The sequence below is a fragment of the Bombina bombina genome, chromosome 1, assembly GCF_027579735.1.
Source record: "Bombina bombina isolate aBomBom1 chromosome 1, aBomBom1.pri, whole genome shotgun sequence".
Lineage (NCBI taxonomy): Eukaryota > Metazoa > Chordata > Amphibia > Anura > Bombinatoridae > Bombina > Bombina bombina.
Window position 1 is genome coordinate 1,354,791,499 of NC_069499.1, and position 21,269 is coordinate 1,354,812,767.

Consider the following 21,269-nt stretch of genomic DNA (forward strand, 5'->3'; position numbering starts at 1 on the left):
TTGTTAAAGGGACAGTAAAGTCAAAACTAAACGTTCAGGATTCAGATAGGGCATGCAATTTTAAACAACTTTTCAATTTACTTTTATCATCAAATTTGCTTTGTTCCCTTGGTGGTATTTTTGTAAAGCTAAACCTAGCTAGGCTCAAACTGATTTCTAAACTGTTGAAAACCGCCTCTTAGCTCAGAGCATTTTGAAAGTTTTTCACAGTTAGACAGTTTTAGTTCATGTGTGTCATATAGATACCATTGTGCTCACTCCCGTGAACTTATTTAGGAGTCTTCACTGATTGACTACACTGCATGTCTGTCAAAAGCACTTAGATAAGGAGGCTGTCTGCAGAGGCTTTGATACAAGGTAATCACAGAGGTAAAAAGTATATTAATATAACTGTGTTGGTTATGCAAAAACGGGGAATGGTCAATAAAGGGATTATCTATATTTTTAAATAAGAAAAATGTTGGTGTAGACTGTCCCTTTAAATCAAATTTTACATTTAAAAGTTTGAATGGGGATATTCAATCTAATTATGAACATTCGAAAACAAAAATATAATTTAAAAATCGGAAATAATATTTGTTTAACGTTTTTTTAATATTCGTCCACAGGACTATTCGTACGACCAATCAAATTGTACTTTCGACACATTCACCCATCCTTAATGTTTGCCTATACTCAAAACCAATGCTACATTAAAAAACAAAACCACAATTCAGTTGTAACAAATCATTATAGTAAAACTCAAACTACTATTCCATCAAATATTGTGGAATGGAACACAAGTTATGATTCTTCATAGCTATAAATAAGGTAACATTATATGTAAAATCTCCTCAGATGATATTCAAAATTTCTTGTAATTTAGATAATCTTTAATATTATAGAGAGAGAATTTAATCATTTAGATTGTTTGTTATTCCCTGTTTAATTCATAAATGTAGATGTGTGTTGTACAATGTGTGTCACCTGCAAGTGCACAGCAGACATATTTATTTTCATGTGGGATATAACGTTAACACATCTTATGTCTCCTATGCTGGGATCTGCATGACACTTTGTCACATATCACCTATAAGAATATAGTGCTATTTTGTGACGCGCATTACACTCTTATCTTCTGCCTCCTTTGACCTGACCCCAGGAGTGCAGGAGTTAAGAAGGGTTATCCATGCACCCTGCTTGTGCTCTCTCATGTATCTAAAAATAGAAGAGCAAATCTGACTGCAAATTTGTTTTGTGACTTAACTGTGCTGGGGCTGTTTCCTGATATAGAGGGGCTGAGCCAATGACTCCTGTCCCCGGGCAGGGTGGGGGAGGATCCACCTGTCTCAGGTGCTGGTTAAAGCTTAAGGGAGAGAAGCAGCATTACTCAAACCTAGCAAAGCAGAAACAGAGATACAGACAGCTGACGGATAACAGCAAAGAGACAGCCAGAGAGACCCTAAGCTCAGGATATCTAATTGTGTTATCAGCAAAGGACCACAGCCTCAGAATGAACAAATGTGTGACAAAGACAGTCCTACTGCTACTCCTGTGGCTATGCTGCACCCTCAGTAAGTGACAGACTTTATGCCCTGCCAGGGGCACCAGCTCTCACCTTCTCAGAAATCTGTTGTACCAACTGGGGTAGTTTACTTAGACAATCTCAGAGTAAATGTGGCATCATTGCCTGTGGTACCTGGACCAGTTTGTGTAGACTCTCTCAGGGTATGTGAGGCACTTTAGATATTGCTTGGGTACATGGGGCAGTTTGTATAGACTCTCTCAGGGTACATGGGACCCTTTATACAGATATTGCTGGGGTACCAGGGGCAGTTTGTATAGACTCTCTCAGGGTACATGGGACCCTTTATACAGATATTGCTGGGGTACCAGGGGCAGTTTGTGTAGACTCTCTCAGGGTACGTTAAGCACTTTAGATATTGCTTGGGTACATGGGGCAGTTTGTATAGACTCTCTCAGGGTACATGGGACCCTTTATACAGATATTGCTGGGGTACCAGGGGCAGTTTGTGTAGACTCTCTCAGGGTACGTTAAGCACTTTAGATATTGCTTGGGTACATGGGGCAGTTTGTATAGACTCTCTCAGGGTACATGGGACCCTTTATACAGATATTGCTGGGGTACCAGGGGTAGTTTGTGTAGACTCTCTCAGGGTACCTGGGGCACTTTATACAGATATTGCTGGGGTACCTGGGGCACTTTATACAGATATTGCTGGGGTACCTGGGGCACTTTATACAGATATTGCTGAGGTACCTGGGGCACTTTATACAGATATTGCTGGGGTACCTGGACCAGTTTGTATAGACTCTCTAAGGGTACCTGGGGCACTTTATACAGATATTGCTGGGGTACCAGGGGCAGTTTGTGTAGACTCTCTCAGGGTACATGGGACCCTTTATACAGATATTGCTGGGGTACCAGGGGCAGTTTGTGTAGACTCTCTCAGGGTACATGGGGCATTTTATACAGATATTGCTGGGGTACCTGGGGCAGTTTGTGTAGACTCTCTCAGGGTACCTGGGGCACTTTATACAGATATTGTTGGGGCACCTGGGACAGTTTGTTTAGACACTCTCAGGGTACCTGGGCACTTTATACAGATATATTGTTGGGGTACCTGGGGCAGTTTGTACAGTTATTGTCATGAAACTTTTGGCTCTTTGGGCAGAGACTGTTAAGACATATGGGGCAGTTTGTCAGACGCTGTTGGAGTAGCTGCTCTGTAATTTATGTTTCTACCATTTTCTTGTTTTCTTACCAATCTTACAGAACTCCTGTTATGTCCCTGCTTCTCCCTCTAAACAAACCTGTACACACCCTGCAGTTTCTGCTTCAGTGCTCTGCTACTAATTCTTTCTAACGGACGCTTCTTCTCATGCTGTCTCACACACTCTGATCTTCCACTACCCACAAAATCCTTTTTTATTCCTCAGTTTAACTTCCATCCACTCTACCTTTATATCTCTCCCCCACTCTTTGTATTTATATCCCAGATCCTCACCCTTTTGTTTCCCTCCCTGACTCATTCTCCACACAGCTTATCTCTCCAACTGCTTCCTCTTTATATCTGTTTTGTATATATTTATCACTACTGTATCCCTCTTTCTCTACGTGTATTTCTCTTTCAGATCTTTCTATGGATGTTTCCCTTTCTTTAAGTAGGGTTTTTTTTTCTTCAGAATCTCCACTACCCTAATTTTTCATACTTTTGTTGGAATTGATAAATCTATGACTTTCCATTAAGTTACTCAGTTTCACTAAAACTTCAGATATTTATCTGACTCTGTAACCAGATTTGGGGGTATGTTTTATCATTTTGAATTAATAACTTAATAACTGGAAATAGGTTTGTGACAAGGTAACTGCATTTTCTGTGAAGCCGTGCCAGTGTGCTTAAATGTGTAATTCAATCATTATAATTAAACTCTTAAGTATATATTGTACAGATCTTATATGATGTGTATTATTTAGTGTAGGTTAATTTATCTGTTATTGTATTTGTTCCTATGAAATCAACTAAAGGGTTATTCCATATTTTGTAAAAACCGACTAATGTAGTATTTTCTAGACCTGTGGTCATGGTATTGCTTTTATACATTTATAAATGCTAGTTTTTATTGTATTTTTTATTTATTCATGGGACTCCCTTAGACTTTATTTAGTAGGACATTCAAATGCAATAGTTATAAACTATGAGATTAATTCTTGCAAATTAGTTAAACACATAGGTAAAGTTCAAAATGGGAGCCAAAGGACTTGCAGCTCACAAGCATAACATGTCGGTCAGCCAGTTAAGAACAACATTTGAACAATCACTGGTTGTGTTCTATTTGGGAGTTGCAATGTTTGTGGCTCCAGAGTGGAACTTTACCTATGTATAACCTCCTTGTGGGGTTCAACACATAGTTATTTATGTTCAGTAATCTAAAAACGAAATTCTCTAACAAATAAAATTGTGGAATGTTGACATTAAAATGTCTTTTTTTTAACTAAATGGGACTTAAACGAATATTTGTTCCTAAAAATGCAGGTGAACTGATTTTTTGGGGGCTGCACATCTCTAATATATTCCTCTAAACAGATATACGCACTTAGAATAACGTTAGCCAGTCCATGTTAGTGGCACATATAGGGTGAGAAACTCATGGAGTTCTCTAATTAACATATACTTAGAATTGCCAAAGATGTAAATTCTCCTCTGATATAGATTCTTTAGAGAAGAAAAGTGCAAAACAAACCAAGCATTATAAAAGCTATGTGATTATGTACCACGGTTAATGAGTTTAATTATCTCTCTACCTTTGTTAGTCTCCCTGTGTCTCACTCTTTTTACATTGGTGGCTGCACGAGGCCCTTAGAGCCTAACCGTGCAGCCCCAGCCCTGTGATTAGGAGCAGGGACAAATGCCCTTATTTAACTTCTGGAAGTCATAACCTCTAATTTAATTCCTCAAAATGCCTACATTTCCCAATCGCTCCTTTTTTTCTCCCATCTTTTTGCAATCTGCCAAATAAGCACACAATGTGGTGGGTCCATTTTACAGTGCAGCCCCTTTAAATACTCAATAAACATATATCTTCCCCTTTAAATGGATGTGATTGCCTAGTCTACATTTCATATCCTTATCTCTCGCTCTATAAATGCATTATTGCTTTATGGGCATGAATAACAAATATTCCTATTACAAAGCTTTACTTATGTAAACAATGTTTATTAAAATTAAAATACAAAAGCAGGAGTAGGTTTTTAGAAGATTGGCTCGTCTTGATCCCTGTGAATTACTGACAGTCATCCCTCAGATATTTTTTTGTTTATCACAGTCTGTAGAACTTAACATTTACACCTTTTAATTATAACTTCTTTTTTAAAATGGGAGGCTATCAATGCCATGTCTCCTAGTTTTATACTTGAGGCACTCGGAGGACAAGAGATTCTTTTTTCAATAAGCTACAAGTTGCGTGTCTTATAAATCCTTTCTTCCTGAGTCTTCCAGGTCTGTCTGTGTCTGTAATATTCTGTCTTTAGCCCATGGGCCACTTCTTCATTTGATTGCAAATTAAAAAATATTCTGCTATGGGCCCTGTTGTCCAACCAAGAGCTACAATAGAGCTGTTCAGTATTTTTATGTGAAGCTTGTGTCTGAACTATGGATATATTTAAAATCCCTTTTACAGTGATTGCCTGAACCTTGAGTTGTTTATGTGCAGAATATTAGCTGAAGGTTAAAACAAATGAATGCATTAATGCAGGGTTGTATGAGAGTGTGTGATGTGTGTTATATTAGTGTGTGTGTTGTATGAGAGTGTGTGGTGTGTGTTATATGAGTGTGCTTTGTTGTATGCGAGTGTGGTGTGTGTGTGTGTGTTGTATGAGAGTGTGTGTGGTGTGTTTTATGAAAGTGTGTGGTGTGTGTTATATGAGTGTGTATGTTGTATGAGAATGTGTTTGTATTGTATGAGAGTGTGTGATGTGTGTTATATTAGTGTGTGTGTTGTAGGAGAGTGTGTGGTGTGTGTTATATGAGTGTGTTTTGTTGTATGCGAGTGTGGTGTATGTGTGTGTGTTGTATGAGAGTGTGTGTGGTGTGTTGTATGAAAGTGTGTGGTGTGTGTTATATGAGTGTGTATGTTGTATGAGAGTGTGTTTGTATTGTATGAGAGTGTGTGATGTGTGTTATATTAGTGTGTGTGTTGTAGGAGAGTGTGTGGTGTGTGTTATATTAGTGTGTGTGTTGTAGGAGAGTGTGTGGTGTGTGTTATATGAGTTAGTGTGTTGTATGAGAGTGTGTGTGTATTGTATGAGAGTGTGTGTGTATTGTATGAGAGTTTGTGGTGTGTGTTATATTAGTGTGTGTGTGTGTGTGTGTGTTGTAGGAGAGTGTGTTTGGTGTGTGTGTGTTGTATGAGAGTATTTGTGGTGTGTGTTGTATGAGAGTGTATGGTTAGTCTTATATGATTGTGTGTGTTGTATGAGAGTGTGTGTGTATTGTATGAGAGTGTGTGTGTATTGTATGAGAGTGTGTGTGTATTGTATGAGAGTTTGTGGTGTGTGTTATATTAGTGTGTGTGTGTGTGTGTGTGTTGTATGAGAGTATTTGTGGTGTGTGTTGTATGAGAGTGTATGGTTAGTCTTATATGATTGTGTGTGTGTTGTATGAGAGTGTGTTTTGAGTGTGTTGTATGAGAGTGTGTGTTTACAGCATTTTTAAGTTTGACTACAATCAGGAATAAAGTATGCAGACATATTAGTCACTTTGCTAAAAATTTAGGCTATCTTATTGTAAATAACTTCAGAAATTTTCAGAAAAAGCATAAAAATAGGGTCCCGAAGGTATGTGGTATCATTGCACTGGGTCTTGGGAAAAAGTTTGAAGAATCCTACATTAATGAAAACACACAGCTATATGCCATATCTATGCTTAATACATTTAAGAGGTAGTTTAAAAAATTTAAGCAAAAATAATATATACAGTTAGGGCTAGATTACAAGTGGAGACCTAAATTACTGCATGCCCGCAAACAGGCAAATTTGCCCTTTTACAGGCGCGCGATAATTAACCAGCCATTACAAGTAGCTGTTTATTGCCCTTATTAAAATTAGCGCTTATAAAATTAACCAGAGATCAGATCTCTGGTTAATTTTATAAATGTGCCCCAAATGCCCCTAAAATACAGTGTAGTGTATTTTATTATAAAATAAAGATAGCTAGGCAGTATATTGGGGGTAAAGTTGGCGGGAGTGTGGTGTTAGGAAAAAAACGGCACTGAAAAGTGCCATTACATTGCAGTCTATATGAACTGTGTGTTCCAAGTAAATACAGTATATATGTAAATGATTATTTACACTTTGTTGCAATCAGTTGCGCTACTTACCCCCTTCGCTGCGCGAGGTTCTTATGCCATCTCTTAAAGCATGAGAACGAGTCTCCCACAGGAGCTATGGAAGAGCGCTCTCAGCCGCAATGCTTCCCAGCAACATTAGCATGCGCTGGTATTACACAGTGGAGAGCAAATATCGCTTTCACAAAAACTATATTTAGCCCTCCAATTGTAATCTGTCCCTTAAAGGGATATGAAACCCACATTTTTTCTTTCATGATTCATATAGAGCAAGCAATTTAAGCAACTGTTTTTCCTATTATCAATTTTTCTTCTTTCTCTTGGTATCGTTATTTGAAAAGCAGGAATTTAAGCTTAGGAGCCGGCCCATTTTTAGTTCAGCACCTGAGTAGTGCTTGCTAATTGGTGGCTAAATGTTTTGTGACACTTTTTTGTTTTGCAAAACGTTTAACCAGAGCTCTGAGGATGTGATAACCATTCTAGTGTAAATCGTGATTGTGGTCAAGCGATTGTGTTTACTTTCAACTTGTAATACCAGCAGTAAACCCAATGGTAAAACCTGCGATAAACACCCGCGATAAAACCCTTATTACTCGTGTGTAACTCTTAGCCCTCCACTCATAATCTGGCCCTAAATTGGAGCAGGAATATTACCAACATCAGTGAACATTTAGAATTCCACTGAGATATCTGCTTTAATGAGATGTGAAAGAAGAACTGCAATAAAAAAATAATCAAATCTAAATTTGAAATATGAATTAATGTCATATCCTTTTCTACTGATACAGAACCATATGAGAAAGGGCCACTAAAAATAGTAGCCAAAGCCCTACTAATAAAATAAGGAAGTGTATGTGTATGTATGTGTCTGTGTGTGCATGTGTGTGTGTATGTGTGTGCATGTGTGTGTATGTGTGTGCATGTGTATGTATGTGTGCGTTTGTATGTGTGTGAGTGTGTCTGCGCGCACGTAAGTGTTTGCATGTGTATTCGTGTATATGTGTGCGTGCAAGCAAATGCGTATGTGTGTATGTGTATTTAAAGTGTGTGCATGTGTATGTGTGTGCCTGTGTTTGTATGTGTGTGTGCCTGTGTTTGTGTGCGTATGACTGCAAGAGATTAAATGAAACAGTGTTCTATCGAGAACTCCAATACATCGAAAACTCTAATCTGAAGTCACTTCCGGTGATTCCATACATCTGATTGGTCTGTGTCTCAGCGAGTGACAGGATTCACAACCAAGGCACTGTAATTGCCTATCTTCACAATCTATTTTGCCTCCGCCTGGGGGCTTCAAGGGGGGCGAAGCCCAGACAGAGGCAAAAATAGATAGTAAAAATAGAAGTCACCGGAAGTGATGTCAGATTGGAGTTTTCGAGGAATTGGATTTCTCAACAGAACAACGGATCTTGTGGTTTAAAGGAGGAATTTGAACAGACAGTCAGTGTTCTGTTGGATCTGCGACCCGTTGTGAATATGTGACCACATGCTCTGCGCATGCGCACAGTTATATCATCACATTCCAAAACTGGTTGAAAAATCAGACACAACACCACCCATCAGCAATCACCATTGTTAGTAAAATCGGAAGATATTTTATTATTTAGCCAAAATATCTTTGTATAATTGCTGACATCTTAACTCCCACTGTAAATTTTACAATCAATCTACTAGGTATTCCACCTTAAACTACAATAGTGGGGCTATATGCTGGGTCATGCGAGAGGACTACAAAAAATATGCTCTAATATACAAAAGATATGCTTTATAATACTTGTGTTTGTAAAAAAAATGTGAGTAGCACTGATATAGGCGCATGTCTGCGCACTCCTCCTCCTTGGTCGCAAAATCCGATGGCAGCTGTTCTGTCAGGTTTTGCAACCGGTGACGTATGGTCTAGTATGTCGCATGTGCAGCTGTTCTGTCAGATTTTGCACCCGGTGGAATGCGATTATGTAACTGCGAGCATGCGCAGATCGTCTGGTTGCACATTCCAACAGATTGCAGAATCTGACAGAACGCATGGTCTGGGTGGAGAAGTTAGAGATGCTGTTTAAGGTTAATGTTTGTGTTATTGTTTCTGTATCTATTGCATACATTATTTTGTACACTATTTTCAGGGCTCAAGGAATTGTACTGATAATGTGCTGCCTGGGCCCGAGAATAAAATGACATCTCCAGATCTCTTTGCACTACAGTCTAAACCTAACCATTGCACTGAATTAAATCATCTTAAAGGTAAAAGAGATACATAGATATATACAAGTGACTTGGGCACTTTTATATTAAGGCATCCATACTCTTCCCATGTGCTGCCCTTGTTAAGTGCTTGGGAACCATAATATTGCCGGCCCTGATTATTGTGAATGTGTGAATCTCTAGGGGATTTTTACTTATAGGACATTGTAGTGACAACATATGCTCTAATTGATGAGGAAATGCTATATTTGCACTACTCGCCCTGGAACACTGAGGGCCCAATGCTCTAAAGCTCTCCACTTAGACAAAATGATCTAATGTGTCTCGTCAGTACAGCGAGGTCCCTCAATCAATTTTAGAAAAACTAATTTTACCTTGAGAGATGTTTATGTCACTATATGCAGGGTTCTGTATAAGAAGGAAAGACCCCTATTTTACAATATAAGGTCTAAAAAAAAAAAAATCTCAAAGCTTTTGTATGGTTTCTCTCCATATTGGCGAGTTTTTGATCATCATGACCTGAGCGCTTAACCCCTGCTGGTCCTTAGCAGGAAGTGGCAGTTTGGAGCTGCAATGCCTTTTGCAGGGGATAAACTCATAGGGTTCCATGATGGGTAGTTGCATGCACTAGCTAATTAGAGCATGTCATATTTGCACAGCAATGTCCCTTTTAATAACTAACTAAAAAACAAACTGAGAGGAATATGGAGGATACTGAAGGAAACGCTCAGTAGTGGATCCCCAATGAGCATTGGATATTAAGTTAATTAACCCCTGCATTACTGCCACATGGAAGTTCAAAGAGGTGAAGAGTAAAAGTGTTCTGAAATAGACAAGAATATAATTCTGCTTTGAGTATATATATATATATATATATATATATATATATATATATATATATATATATATATATATACAGTATTTGTGTGTGTGTTGCCTTTTTTTTTTTTATACATATCCGGAGCTGCATGCAGGTGTAATAGCTGCATACTTGATATTAAACTTTGTGGTACATTTTTCCACCCCATAATTATATAGTCTGGTGTATTTGTTTGTCTGTATTGCCTTACATGTATGTGTTTCCATGAGTGTGTGGGTATGTGTATATGTGTGTGTATCTATATATGTATGTGTGAGTATGAGTGTGTGTGCGTGTCTGTATGTGTGTGTTTGTGGTGGTGTGTGTTTGTGAGTATGTGTATATATGTGTGTGTATGTACAGTATATATGTATGTGTGAGTATGAGTGTTTGAGTGTGTCTGTATGTGTGTGTATGTGGTGGTGGTGTGTGTGTGTGTGAGTATGTGTATATGTCTGTGTGTATGTATACATGTACGTGTGTATGTGTGAGTATGAGTGTGTGTGTATGTGTGTGGTGGTGTGTGTGTTTTCATGTGTGTATGTATAAATGTATGTGTAAGTATTATTGTTTGTATGTATGTGGTGATGTGTGTGTACATGTGTGTGTTTGTGTTTCCGTCTCTGTGAGTATATGTGTATGTATATATGTATGTGTATATGTTATACAGGGGAAAAGAAAAAGTGCTCCCTGCAGCTAGAACACCAATGGTGAATTTGTCAATAGTATAAGCTTGAATTCAACACTATGCACAGCACTTGTTAAAAGTCAAAACATTTATTGATACTAGTTAAAAAGTCCACACTTGAAACGTGTATAAGGAAAACTCACAGCGTTTGGAGGACGACAGCGTTTGGATCTCCCCCAGCTAAGTACTTTACCTCTAGACTCTCCTTTGTATTCTGTTTTGTGTCTATATGTTATACAGTATGAGTATATGTATGTGTGTTTGTGTGTGTCCCTGTATATGCATGCGTATACAGTACAATTCCTTTATCATCACATGACCAAGGGATTCTGGGATGTAACAAATAATTTAAGTTTAAGGGGATTTAATCAGAGAATTTTAACCCTTTGTCTTACACCACTGATTTCCACCGCTTGGTGAATAAAAGAGTAACATAGACATTTGTAAGATAGTGACTGGCAGTTTTACACAAAAGTGAGATATCTGAGGTCAACAATGAATATAGACTTACAAATATATTGCCTTTCATTGCTGTTACAGCTGTGTAAACTTTTATAGCCTCTCAAACCTGCTTGAGGAAGTTTTACATTAAAGGGACACTGAACCCAAATTTTGTCTTTCATGATTCAGATAGAGCATGCAATTTTAAGCAACTTTCTAATTATTATTTCTAATATTATGAATATTTCTTCATTCTCTTGCTATCTTTATTTGAAAAAGAAGGAATCTAAGCCTTTTTCTTGGTTCAGTACTCTGGACAGCAGTTTTTGATTGGTGGATGAATTTATCCACCAATCAGCAATGACAACCTAGGTTGTTCACCAAAAATGGGCCGGCATCTAAACTTACATTCTTGCATTTCAAATAAAGATACCAAGAGAACAAAGAAAATTTGATAATAGGAGTAAATTAGAAAGTTGCTTCAAATTTCATGCTCTATCTGAATCACGAAAGAACATTTTTGGGCTCCTTAAAGTGTCCCTTTAATGAATTATTAAAACTTCTATGAATGCTAAAAAATGGTAGACACATCTTCCTCTCTGTGGGAACTAACTATAAAGACTTAATAAAAAGCTAATTTGTTTGGAAAGATGAAACCTATAATTCAGTGGGGGGGGGGGGGAGATAATCGAATACATAGGATAAAGTAACTTATCTCATTGCCATAATTACTATGAATAGTTCCTCATATTACTATGTAATTGGTATTATGTGGCAGCAAAACTACAGACACATGTTTAATCTATATTGGATAATTTGTGGTATGAGAGGAACTGTCAATGAGGGGTGGAAATGTCCAGAAATGATCATCATTTGGGAAATTTTACAAATTTCCATAGTAAAAAAATCAGCCTTATCCCCCTTAACCAAAGTGGTTGGTCTGAAACTGAAGAGAGAGAGATAAGACCGAATGCAACATATCTTGTGGTTTAAAGGAGGAATTTAAACAGACCTCCGTGTTCTGTCAGATTCTGCGATCACATGCTCTGCGCATCGATTATCTAAAGATTTCTGGGCTAGCGAGATTATTTAAGAATGCTCACTAGTAATTCTATTTCACTGGTGGAATGATCTAAATCCCCTCTATAAGTGGTGAATACTGCATTTTCATATGAGAAGAAGATGCATACATTACAAAAGCGCACAATGAAAACCGTGAATTAAAAATCATACAAAATAAATAATTAAACTATTCATACATAAATACAGGGAGTGCAGAATTATTAGGCAAATGAGTATTTTGACCACATCATCCTCTTTATGCATGTTGTCTTACTCCAAGCTGTATAGGCTCGAAAGCCTACTACCAATTAAGCATATTAGGTGATGTGCATCTCTGTAATGAGAAGGGGTGTGGTCTAATGACATCAACACCCTATATCAGGTGTGCATAATTATTAGGCAACTTCCTTTCCTTAGGCAAAATGGGTCAAAAGAAGGACTTGACAGGCTCAGAAAAGTCAAAAATAGTGAGATATCTTGCAGAGGGATGCAGCACTCTTAAAATTGCAAAGCTTCTGAAGCGTGATCATCGAACAATCAAGCGTTTCATTCAAAATAGTCAACAGGGTCGCAAGAAGCGTGTGGAAAAACCAAGGCGCAAAATAACTGCCCATGAAGTGAGAAAAGTCAAGCGTGCAGCTGCCAAGATGCCACTTGCCACCAGTTTGGCCATATTTCAGAGCTGCAACATCACTGGAGTGCCCAAAAGCACAAGGTGTGCAATACTCAGAGACATGGCCAAGGTAAGAAAGGCTGAAAGACGACCACCACTGAACAAGACACACAAGCTGAAACGTCAAGACTGGGCCAAGAAATATCTCAATACTGATTTTTCTAAGGTTTTATGGACTGATGAAATGAGAGTGAGTCTTGATGGGCCAGATGGATGGGCCCATGGCTGGATTGGTAAAGGGCAGAGAGCTCCAGTCCGACTCAGACGCCAGCAAGGTGGAGGTGGAGTACAGGTTTGGGCTGGTATCATCAAAGATGAGCTTGTGGGGCCTTTTCGGGTTGAGGATGGAGTCAAGCTCAACTCGCAGTCCTACTGCCAGTTTCTGGAAGACACCTTCTTCAAGCAGTGGTACAGGAAGAAGTCTGCATCCTTCAAGAAAAACATGATTTTCATGCAGGACAATGCTCCATCACACGCGTCCAAGTACTCCACAGCGTGGCTGGCAAAAAAGGGTATAAAAGAAGAAAATCTAATGACATGGCCTCCTTGTTCACCTGATCTGAACCCCATTGAGAACCTGTGGTCCATCATCAAATGTGAGATTTACAAGGAGGGAAAACAGTACACCTCTCTGAACAGTGTCTGGGAGGCTGTGGTTGCTGCTGCACGCAATGTTGATGGTGAACAGATCAAAACACTGACAGAATCCATGGATGGCAGGCTTTTGAGTGTCCTTGCAAAGAAAGGTGGCTATATTGGTCACTGATTTGTTTTTGTTTTGTTTTTGAATGTCAGAAATGTATATTTGTGAATGTTGAGATGTTATATTGGTTTCACTGGTAAAATTAAATATTTGAAATGGGTATATATTTGTTTTTTGTTAAGTTGCCTAATAATTATGCACAGTAATAGTCACCTGCACACACAGATATCCCCCTAAAATAGCTATAACTAAAAACAAACTAAAAACTACTTCCAAAACTATTCAGCTTTGATATTAATTCGTTTTTTTGGGTTCATTGAGAACATGGTTGTTGTTCAATAATAAAATTAATCCTCAAAAATACAACTTGCCTAATAATTCTGCACTCCCTGTATGTAGGGGAAAAACTGTATTGTTAAGGTGCATCAAAAATTGTAACAAAATTGTTCTCCAAAAATTGTATTTGATCAAAAAAGTAAAATTTGTATGTAAATTACATAGGAATACATTGTATTAAATATGCACAGCATAAATTGCAATTTAAGTACACTAGATGTGCAAAAAAACATAGAAATTCTTACTAATAACTACAAAATGCAGCACATAATTGTTGTTTTACTGTACATGGCTGAACATGGGCGTTGTATTGAATTTTCTCTCAAATCCCAGCGCAATTATCTAAACATTTCCACCCTACAGATCATCTCACAGTTTTTTCTCCAAACTAAAAGGTGGTGAGGTAGTGACAAAATACACAAAATATTTACTACCCTATTAGATAAACACATGCGTATAAAAATAGAGGCGATTGTAAGATGCTATACAGCAGAAAGCTGAGTGATGCGTGGGTTTTTTTATGCAGAATTTAAATTTAAAGTGCTCCCCCTGCTCACTGCTAACTTTGCTCTACACAGTGAAGTTTCCTTTTCCGGCGAGCGCCATTACTTTCTATAGGAGACATCTCGCCACTTGAATGCTCAGCCCCTTTTTTAAGATAATTCCACCAGGACAGCCCCTGCAAGGGTTTGTGTAGGAAAAGCCACATCAGAACCGTCGAAGTTTAGATAATCGGCCCCTATGTCCTGGAAAGATATTACAGGATTTGATATATGAGTGTTTGCTGTATTGTTAGTAAATCTTAGTCTCTGCCACATTATTCCTTGCCCTCCCTCCCCCTCACTCTCTTCTCTAGATGCCGTATGTTTGACTTTCTATCCACTCAGCCTCTCCCACTTCCCCTACCATCCATCTCCTGCTCCTCTCAGACTATTTTAGTGTCTCTGTTCTTATCTGGAGTTTAACAAATACACTATTCTGATTCCTCTGCTTATTGTGTACACTGTTTGTTCTTTGTTCATTCCTAGAAAGATCCCATGTTGTAGAGAGAAGGTGGTTACGGGTTACTGCCTTGTATTTCCGCTGTTCTGAGTCCTGCTATTAGCATTGCAAATACCCAGAGTAGACCAGCATGCCCCCTGGCTGTCCTTGTCACACAATATCCCCTGGAAATGAGTGTCTTTATTATTCTGTACTCTGCACCAAAATTTGTAAATTATTACTTTGTATCCCTAAGCCTCCTAGTAGCGTTTATATATAGATTTATATATAGATATCCCTCTTATACCACCATATCTGCCATTTTTACTACGTTATTAGATGACTGTTATACCACACTACTCTCACTGATCTACCAGCGTATTTAGCTCCAGTTTTCCCTTCCTACTTCTATACCCTGTAGTTTCTGCTCCATCCCCTATTATACCATCACCTGTTATACCCCTTGTCACTTCCTCAGACATCACTTTTTTTTAGCAATTTTAATAATGCGTATAACTGTTTTTAAAAAAAAAAATTAACATTCCAATGTTCTTCACTTAGAAGAAAATATTCTTTATATTGTTACATATTTTACACACACACACACACACACATATATATATATATATATATATATATATATATAACTACCTCTAGGTTTGGCAATGTATGTCTAATACGGTGTCGGGTTAGCGCGCAAGTGATGTCTTCGTTTTTTTTTTCTTCAGCGCACTCCATTAAAGCCTATGGGGAGAAGTTACACGCTTGCGATATTCGAAGTCCTGAAGTTAGCATGCATCAGATTTTACTTGCAGGGAAACAATTTACTTTCAATATGTAATATGAACAAAAGTTTAGCGTGCCACTGGTAATCTGGCCCTTGATAATTACTAAAGCCAGTAGTTCACTTAATCTTCATTATAGAAGACCATTTATAAAAAAAACTAAACAAACAAACAACAACTGTAAACTCATTTTACTCTAGTCCTTCATCTCCAATATATACCTTTATCCAACTTATTATACAATTGCAACTTATCAGCCACCATTATTCCACTCTACCCAAAGTCCCTTTAATGCTAGCAAAGTGAATATAGGCTACTGACTTCCTTTATAATGAAGCATTTTAAGAGTAGATGTAAAACAAAAGGCCTGTCTAGTCTTAATTCCCTCATAGCATAGCTGTAAACACAGATTCTCATAAATGGTACAAGATTCTACTTTCTGTAGAGAAAACATATTTATGGTGCACAAATTTCTGTAATCATTTGACTGACAATGGGCCAGATTATGGGGTAGCGTTAACAAGCAGTGGATGCTGCTTTCTACGCCTGAAGTTTCCGGGTTGGCGGAAACGTACGTTAAAGGGACACTGAACCCAAATGTTTCCTTTTGTGATTCAGATATAACTTTCAATTTTAAGCAACTTTTTAATTTACTCCTATTATCACATTTTCTTCATTCTCTTGGTATCTTTATTTGAAAAGCAAGAATTTAAGTTTAGATGTCGTCCCATTTTTGCTGAACAACCTGGGTTGTCCTTGCTGATTGGACAGCACCAATAAACAAGTGCTGTCCATGGTGCTGAACCACAAATTGACTGGCTCCTTAGCTTTGATGCCTTCTTTTTCAAATAAACGGCTAGATTAGAGTTTTGCGTTATGAGTAAAAAAGCAGCGTTATGGGTTATAACGCTGCTTTTTCACTACCGCTGCTATTACGAGTCTTGTAGGTACAGCTGTCCCGCACACTTTTTTGGCCTTAACGCAAATGAACTTACGCAATTTGCGTAAAGTCTTTTTTTCAATGGGACTTCCATAGCGCCGTTATTACAAGCTTTTTCTGGGAGGCCAAAAAGTGAGCGGTACAGCCTATCCCGCAAGATTTGTAATGCAATCTAAAGTCAGTAGTTATGAGTTTTACGCAATAAAGCGGTAGCATAAAACTCATAACTAAAGTGCTAAAAACTAACACCCATAAACTACCTATTAACCCCTAAACCGAGGCCCTCCCGCATCGCAAACACTAAAATAAAATCATTAACCCCTAATCTGCTGCTCCGGACATCGCCGCCACTATAATAAACATATTAACCCCTAAACCGCCGCACTCCCGCCTCGCAAACACTAGTTAAATATTATTAACCCCTAATCTACCGCCCCTAACATCGCCGCCACCTACCTACATTTATTAACACCTAATCTGCCGCCCCCAACGTCGCCGCCACTATTCTAAATTTATTAACCCCTAAACCTGTCTAACCCTAACACCCCCTAACTTAAATATAATTCAAATAAATCTAAATAAAAATTTATATCATTACCTAAATAATTCCTATTTAAAACTAAATACTTACCTGTAAAATAAACCCTAAGCTAGCTACAATATAACTAATAGTTACATTGTATTGTATTTTTATTTTACAGGCAAGTTTGTATTTATTTTAACTAGGTAGATTAGTTAACCTAGTTAAAATAAATACAAATTTACCTGTAAAATAAAACCTAACCTGTCTTACACTAACACCTAACCTTACAGTACAAAATAAATTAAATTAATTAAATACAATTACCTAAATTACAAAAAAAACCCCACTAAATTACACAAAATAAAAAACAAATTATCAGATATTTAAACTAATTACACCTAATCTAATAGCCCAATCAAAATAAAAAAGCCCCCCCAAAATAAAAAAAAAACCTAGCCTAAACTAAACTGCCAATAGCCCTTAAAAGGGCCTTTTGCAGGTCATTGCCCCAAAGAAATCAGCTCTTTTACCTGCAAAAAAAAAATACAAACACCCCCCAACAGTAAAACCCACCACCCACACAACCAACCCCCCAAATAAAATCCTATCTAAAAACCTAAGCTCCCCATTGCCCTGAAAAGGGCATTTGGATGGGTTGCCTTTAAAAGGGCATTTAGCTCTATTGCTGCCCAAACCCTAATCTAAAACTAAAACCCACCCAATAAACCCTTAAAAAAACTTACACTAACCCCGAAGATCCACTTACAGTTTTGAAGACCGGACATCCATCCTAAAGGAAGCCAGGAGAAGTCCTCAGCGAAGCGGCAAGACGTCCTCAATGAAGTCGGTAGAAGTCTTCATCCAAGCCGGCTGAAGTGGTCCTCCAGATGGGCAGAAGTCTTCATCCAGATGGCATCTTCTATCTTCATCCATCGGGCGAGGAGCGGGTCCATCTTCAAGACATCCAGCTCGGAGCATCCTCTTATTCCGACGACTAAAGACGAATAAAGGTTCCTTTAAATGACAGTTAGGGTTAGACTTAGGTTTAGGGGTTAATAAATTTAGTATAGTGGTGGCGACGTTGGGGGAGGCAGATTAGGGGTTAATAAATGTAGGTAGGTGGCGGCGATGTTAGGGGCAGCAGATTAGGGGTTAATAATATTTAACTAGTGTTTGGTACGCGGGAGTGCGGCGGTTTAGGGTTTAATATGTTTATTATAGTGGCGGCGATGACATTGGGGGCTAGAGATTAGGGGTTAATAAGTATAATGTAGGTGTCGGCAACGTTGGGGGCGGTAGATTAGGGGTTAATAAGTATAATGTAGGTTGCGGCATTGTTGGGGCAGCAGATTAGGGGTTAATAAGTATAATGTAGGTGTCGGCGATGTCAGGGGCGGCAGATTAGGGGTTAATAAGTGTAAGATTAGGGGTGTTTAGACTCAGGGTTCATGTTAGGGTGTTAGGTGTAAACATAAATTTAGTTTCCCCATAGGAATCAATGGGGCTGCGTTACAGAGCTTTACGCTGCTTTATTGCAGGTGTTAGGCTTTTTTTCAGCCGGCTCTCCCCATTGATGCCTATGGGGAAATCGTGCACGAGCATGTATAACCGGCTCACCGCTGCCTTAAGCAGCGCTGGTATTGGAGTGCGGTATGGAGCTCAATTTTTCTCTATGCTCACTTCTTGCCTAATAACGCCGGGTTTATGAAAACCTGTAATACCAGCGCTGTAGGTAAGTGAGCGGTGACAATAATGTGCAAGTTAGCACCGCACCCCTCATAACGCAAAACTCGTAATCTAGCCGAAAGAAAGCAAGAGAACAAAAAAAAAATTGATAATAGGAGTAAATTAGAAAGTTGCTTAAAATTGCATGCTCTATATGAATCACAAACGAAAAAATTTGGGTTCAGTGTCTCTTTAAGAAGCAGCGGTCGTAAGAGTGGAGCGCAAATTTGCACTACCAATAGCACGCTATCTGCGCAAGAAGAAATTTAACAACGTGCGATGGGTAGCGCTCATATTACAGGTTGAAAGTAATGTCTTTGTGCGCACTACGAGTTTTATGCCCTGTCCTGGAGAAGTTTGAATCGCAAGATTGCACTCTTCCCATAGACTTCAATGGAGCAAAATAAAAAAACACCCATAGTTGCACGCCTACACTTTAGATAGGAGGAGTTCAATAAATATATACATATATATTTATATAATATATATATGTATATATACATATATATATATATATATAAATATATTTATATATGTGTGTGTACATATGTATGTAAATACTTATATACACATATAAATACATATGTATACATGCATATACATATATATGTTTATAAATTAAATTATTTATAAATGTGTTCCTATCGATCCATATGTAAAAGCACTTTTTGGCCGATTTTTTTTTTCTAACACCTTACATATTTTTGAGCCCTTATAACTTTTTCATGCATTTTTTTTCAATTAACGTGTATCAAATAGTGTTAACTTAATATGATTGTAACTTTACTGTTGCATGTATTTTTCATGTGTTTTGTGCCACTTTTTTTTACTCGCATGTCAGTTAATCAGAGCTTTTCAGTCACACTATCCTGATGCGTGTTAAATGCGATTGGGCTCTTGCAGTAAAATTTACTTTCAACTTGTAATACAAATGTTCTTTAACGTATGCCCAAAACTGCCCTATTGTGTGCACTACTTATTGATAATTGATTGATATATTGTATTTGATAAAAGCAAAGGGATAAAGTTATTTACAATGTATAATATATATTGTGGCCCCCTTTTGTGAAAACTAGGGATGATTACAAATATTACCTGTTATGAGATGGCAGATGTGGTGGTACTCAGTACCAGTGAGTAACCCCCACAAAAAAAGCCCCGTATATACAGTATATATATATATATATATATATATATATATATATATATATATATATATGTAAGAAATAGAATTATTGAATAGAAAATTAGCAAATCTAGGCAAGTATCCCTGCTTGCTCAACCCCAGAATGACTCTGTATACACTGTTACCAATGCACCAAGGAACTCTGGGTAATATATGCAAATTAGATATTCAATATCTCATTTTTTACTGACACAGGGTTTTTTGTTTTTATTTTAAATGTAGTAATCATTTAAAAGAGAATATTAAAGACCCAGTAACACTCCCGACAGGAGTTATGAATAGTTCACATTCCAATGTTCTTCCTGTATACCTATCCCTATAGATATATAGGTAAGGATATCTATTTTACATTAAGATTATCAGATATATATATATATAGAAATATATATTAAATAATAACATTTACAGTATTTTCTATGTGAAGAACATAGTAATGTAAAATATGCGTAGTGTACTCTGGGGTTCGCGATTTAGGTCTTATGAGGTGTTGGGTTACCACACATGAAGAATAGTTAACTTTAATTGCGTTATTAAAATGTTAACTATAAAATATTAAAAAATATTAATAATAGCTATTAAAAATTATTATACATACAGTAAAAAACTGTAGAATATATATATATACATTTTTACAGTATTTATAAAAGTTTTTAATAATATGTATAAAGTTTAAAGCCCTTTGCTGCCCTTTTTATGTCACTTTATACCTTATATCTTTGAGCCCTTATAACTTTTTTAATAACTTTTGTAAAATTATTTTTATCAGATAGTGTTTACATGAGTGTAATTGTACTTGTTAGTGTATTTATGTTGTGTTTTATGCAACTTTTCTTCCCCTACCCTTTCAAGTTGCGCTAACCTGATGAATGTTAATCGTTATTGTGCTTGAGCAAACACATTTACTTTAAACTTGTAATATGCGCGCTATTTCTGACAAATGCAAAAAGCTTGCGTGCAAAATGTTAGCGCTCCACTTGTAATCTATCTCCTTATGTGCTAGACAAGGATGTTAGTTTGTATGTAGTACAAGATCTCTTAATACACATTAATTTGCTTAAAGCATTGCAGTGCAGAAAACATGGACCCCACATTTCTCACAAAACACTGTGACCAGAGCACTGTGCTATTTCTTAATGGGGAAGGCAGTATGGCTTTGATTGGCTGTACTGACTGGTGACAGCCCGTTTGATTAAAAGGCAGGAAAGGGGGACATCAGACCATAAACAACCCCCTAAACAACTAATGCAAATCCTGAGGCATGGATCACTAATTAAGAGAGAGGAAATATTTTTTGCCCACTTAAAGGGAAAATCTAACCTTCT

At 37.5% G+C, this 21,269-nt stretch overlaps 1 protein-coding gene across 1 annotated transcript in view; it reads left to right on the top strand.

Moving 5' to 3' along the window:
• Window positions 1-1,285: 1,285 nt before the first annotated feature.
• The window catches only part of MUC1 (mucin 1, cell surface associated), a 46,568-nt gene continuing 26,584 nt past the window's right edge, over window positions 1,286-21,269 (top strand). Inside the window, exon 1 of the mRNA XM_053719641.1 lies at window positions 1,286-1,553. Coding sequence (XP_053575616.1) covers window positions 1,286-1,553 — 268 coding nt within the window. The remainder of the gene's footprint in view (window positions 1,554-21,269) is intronic.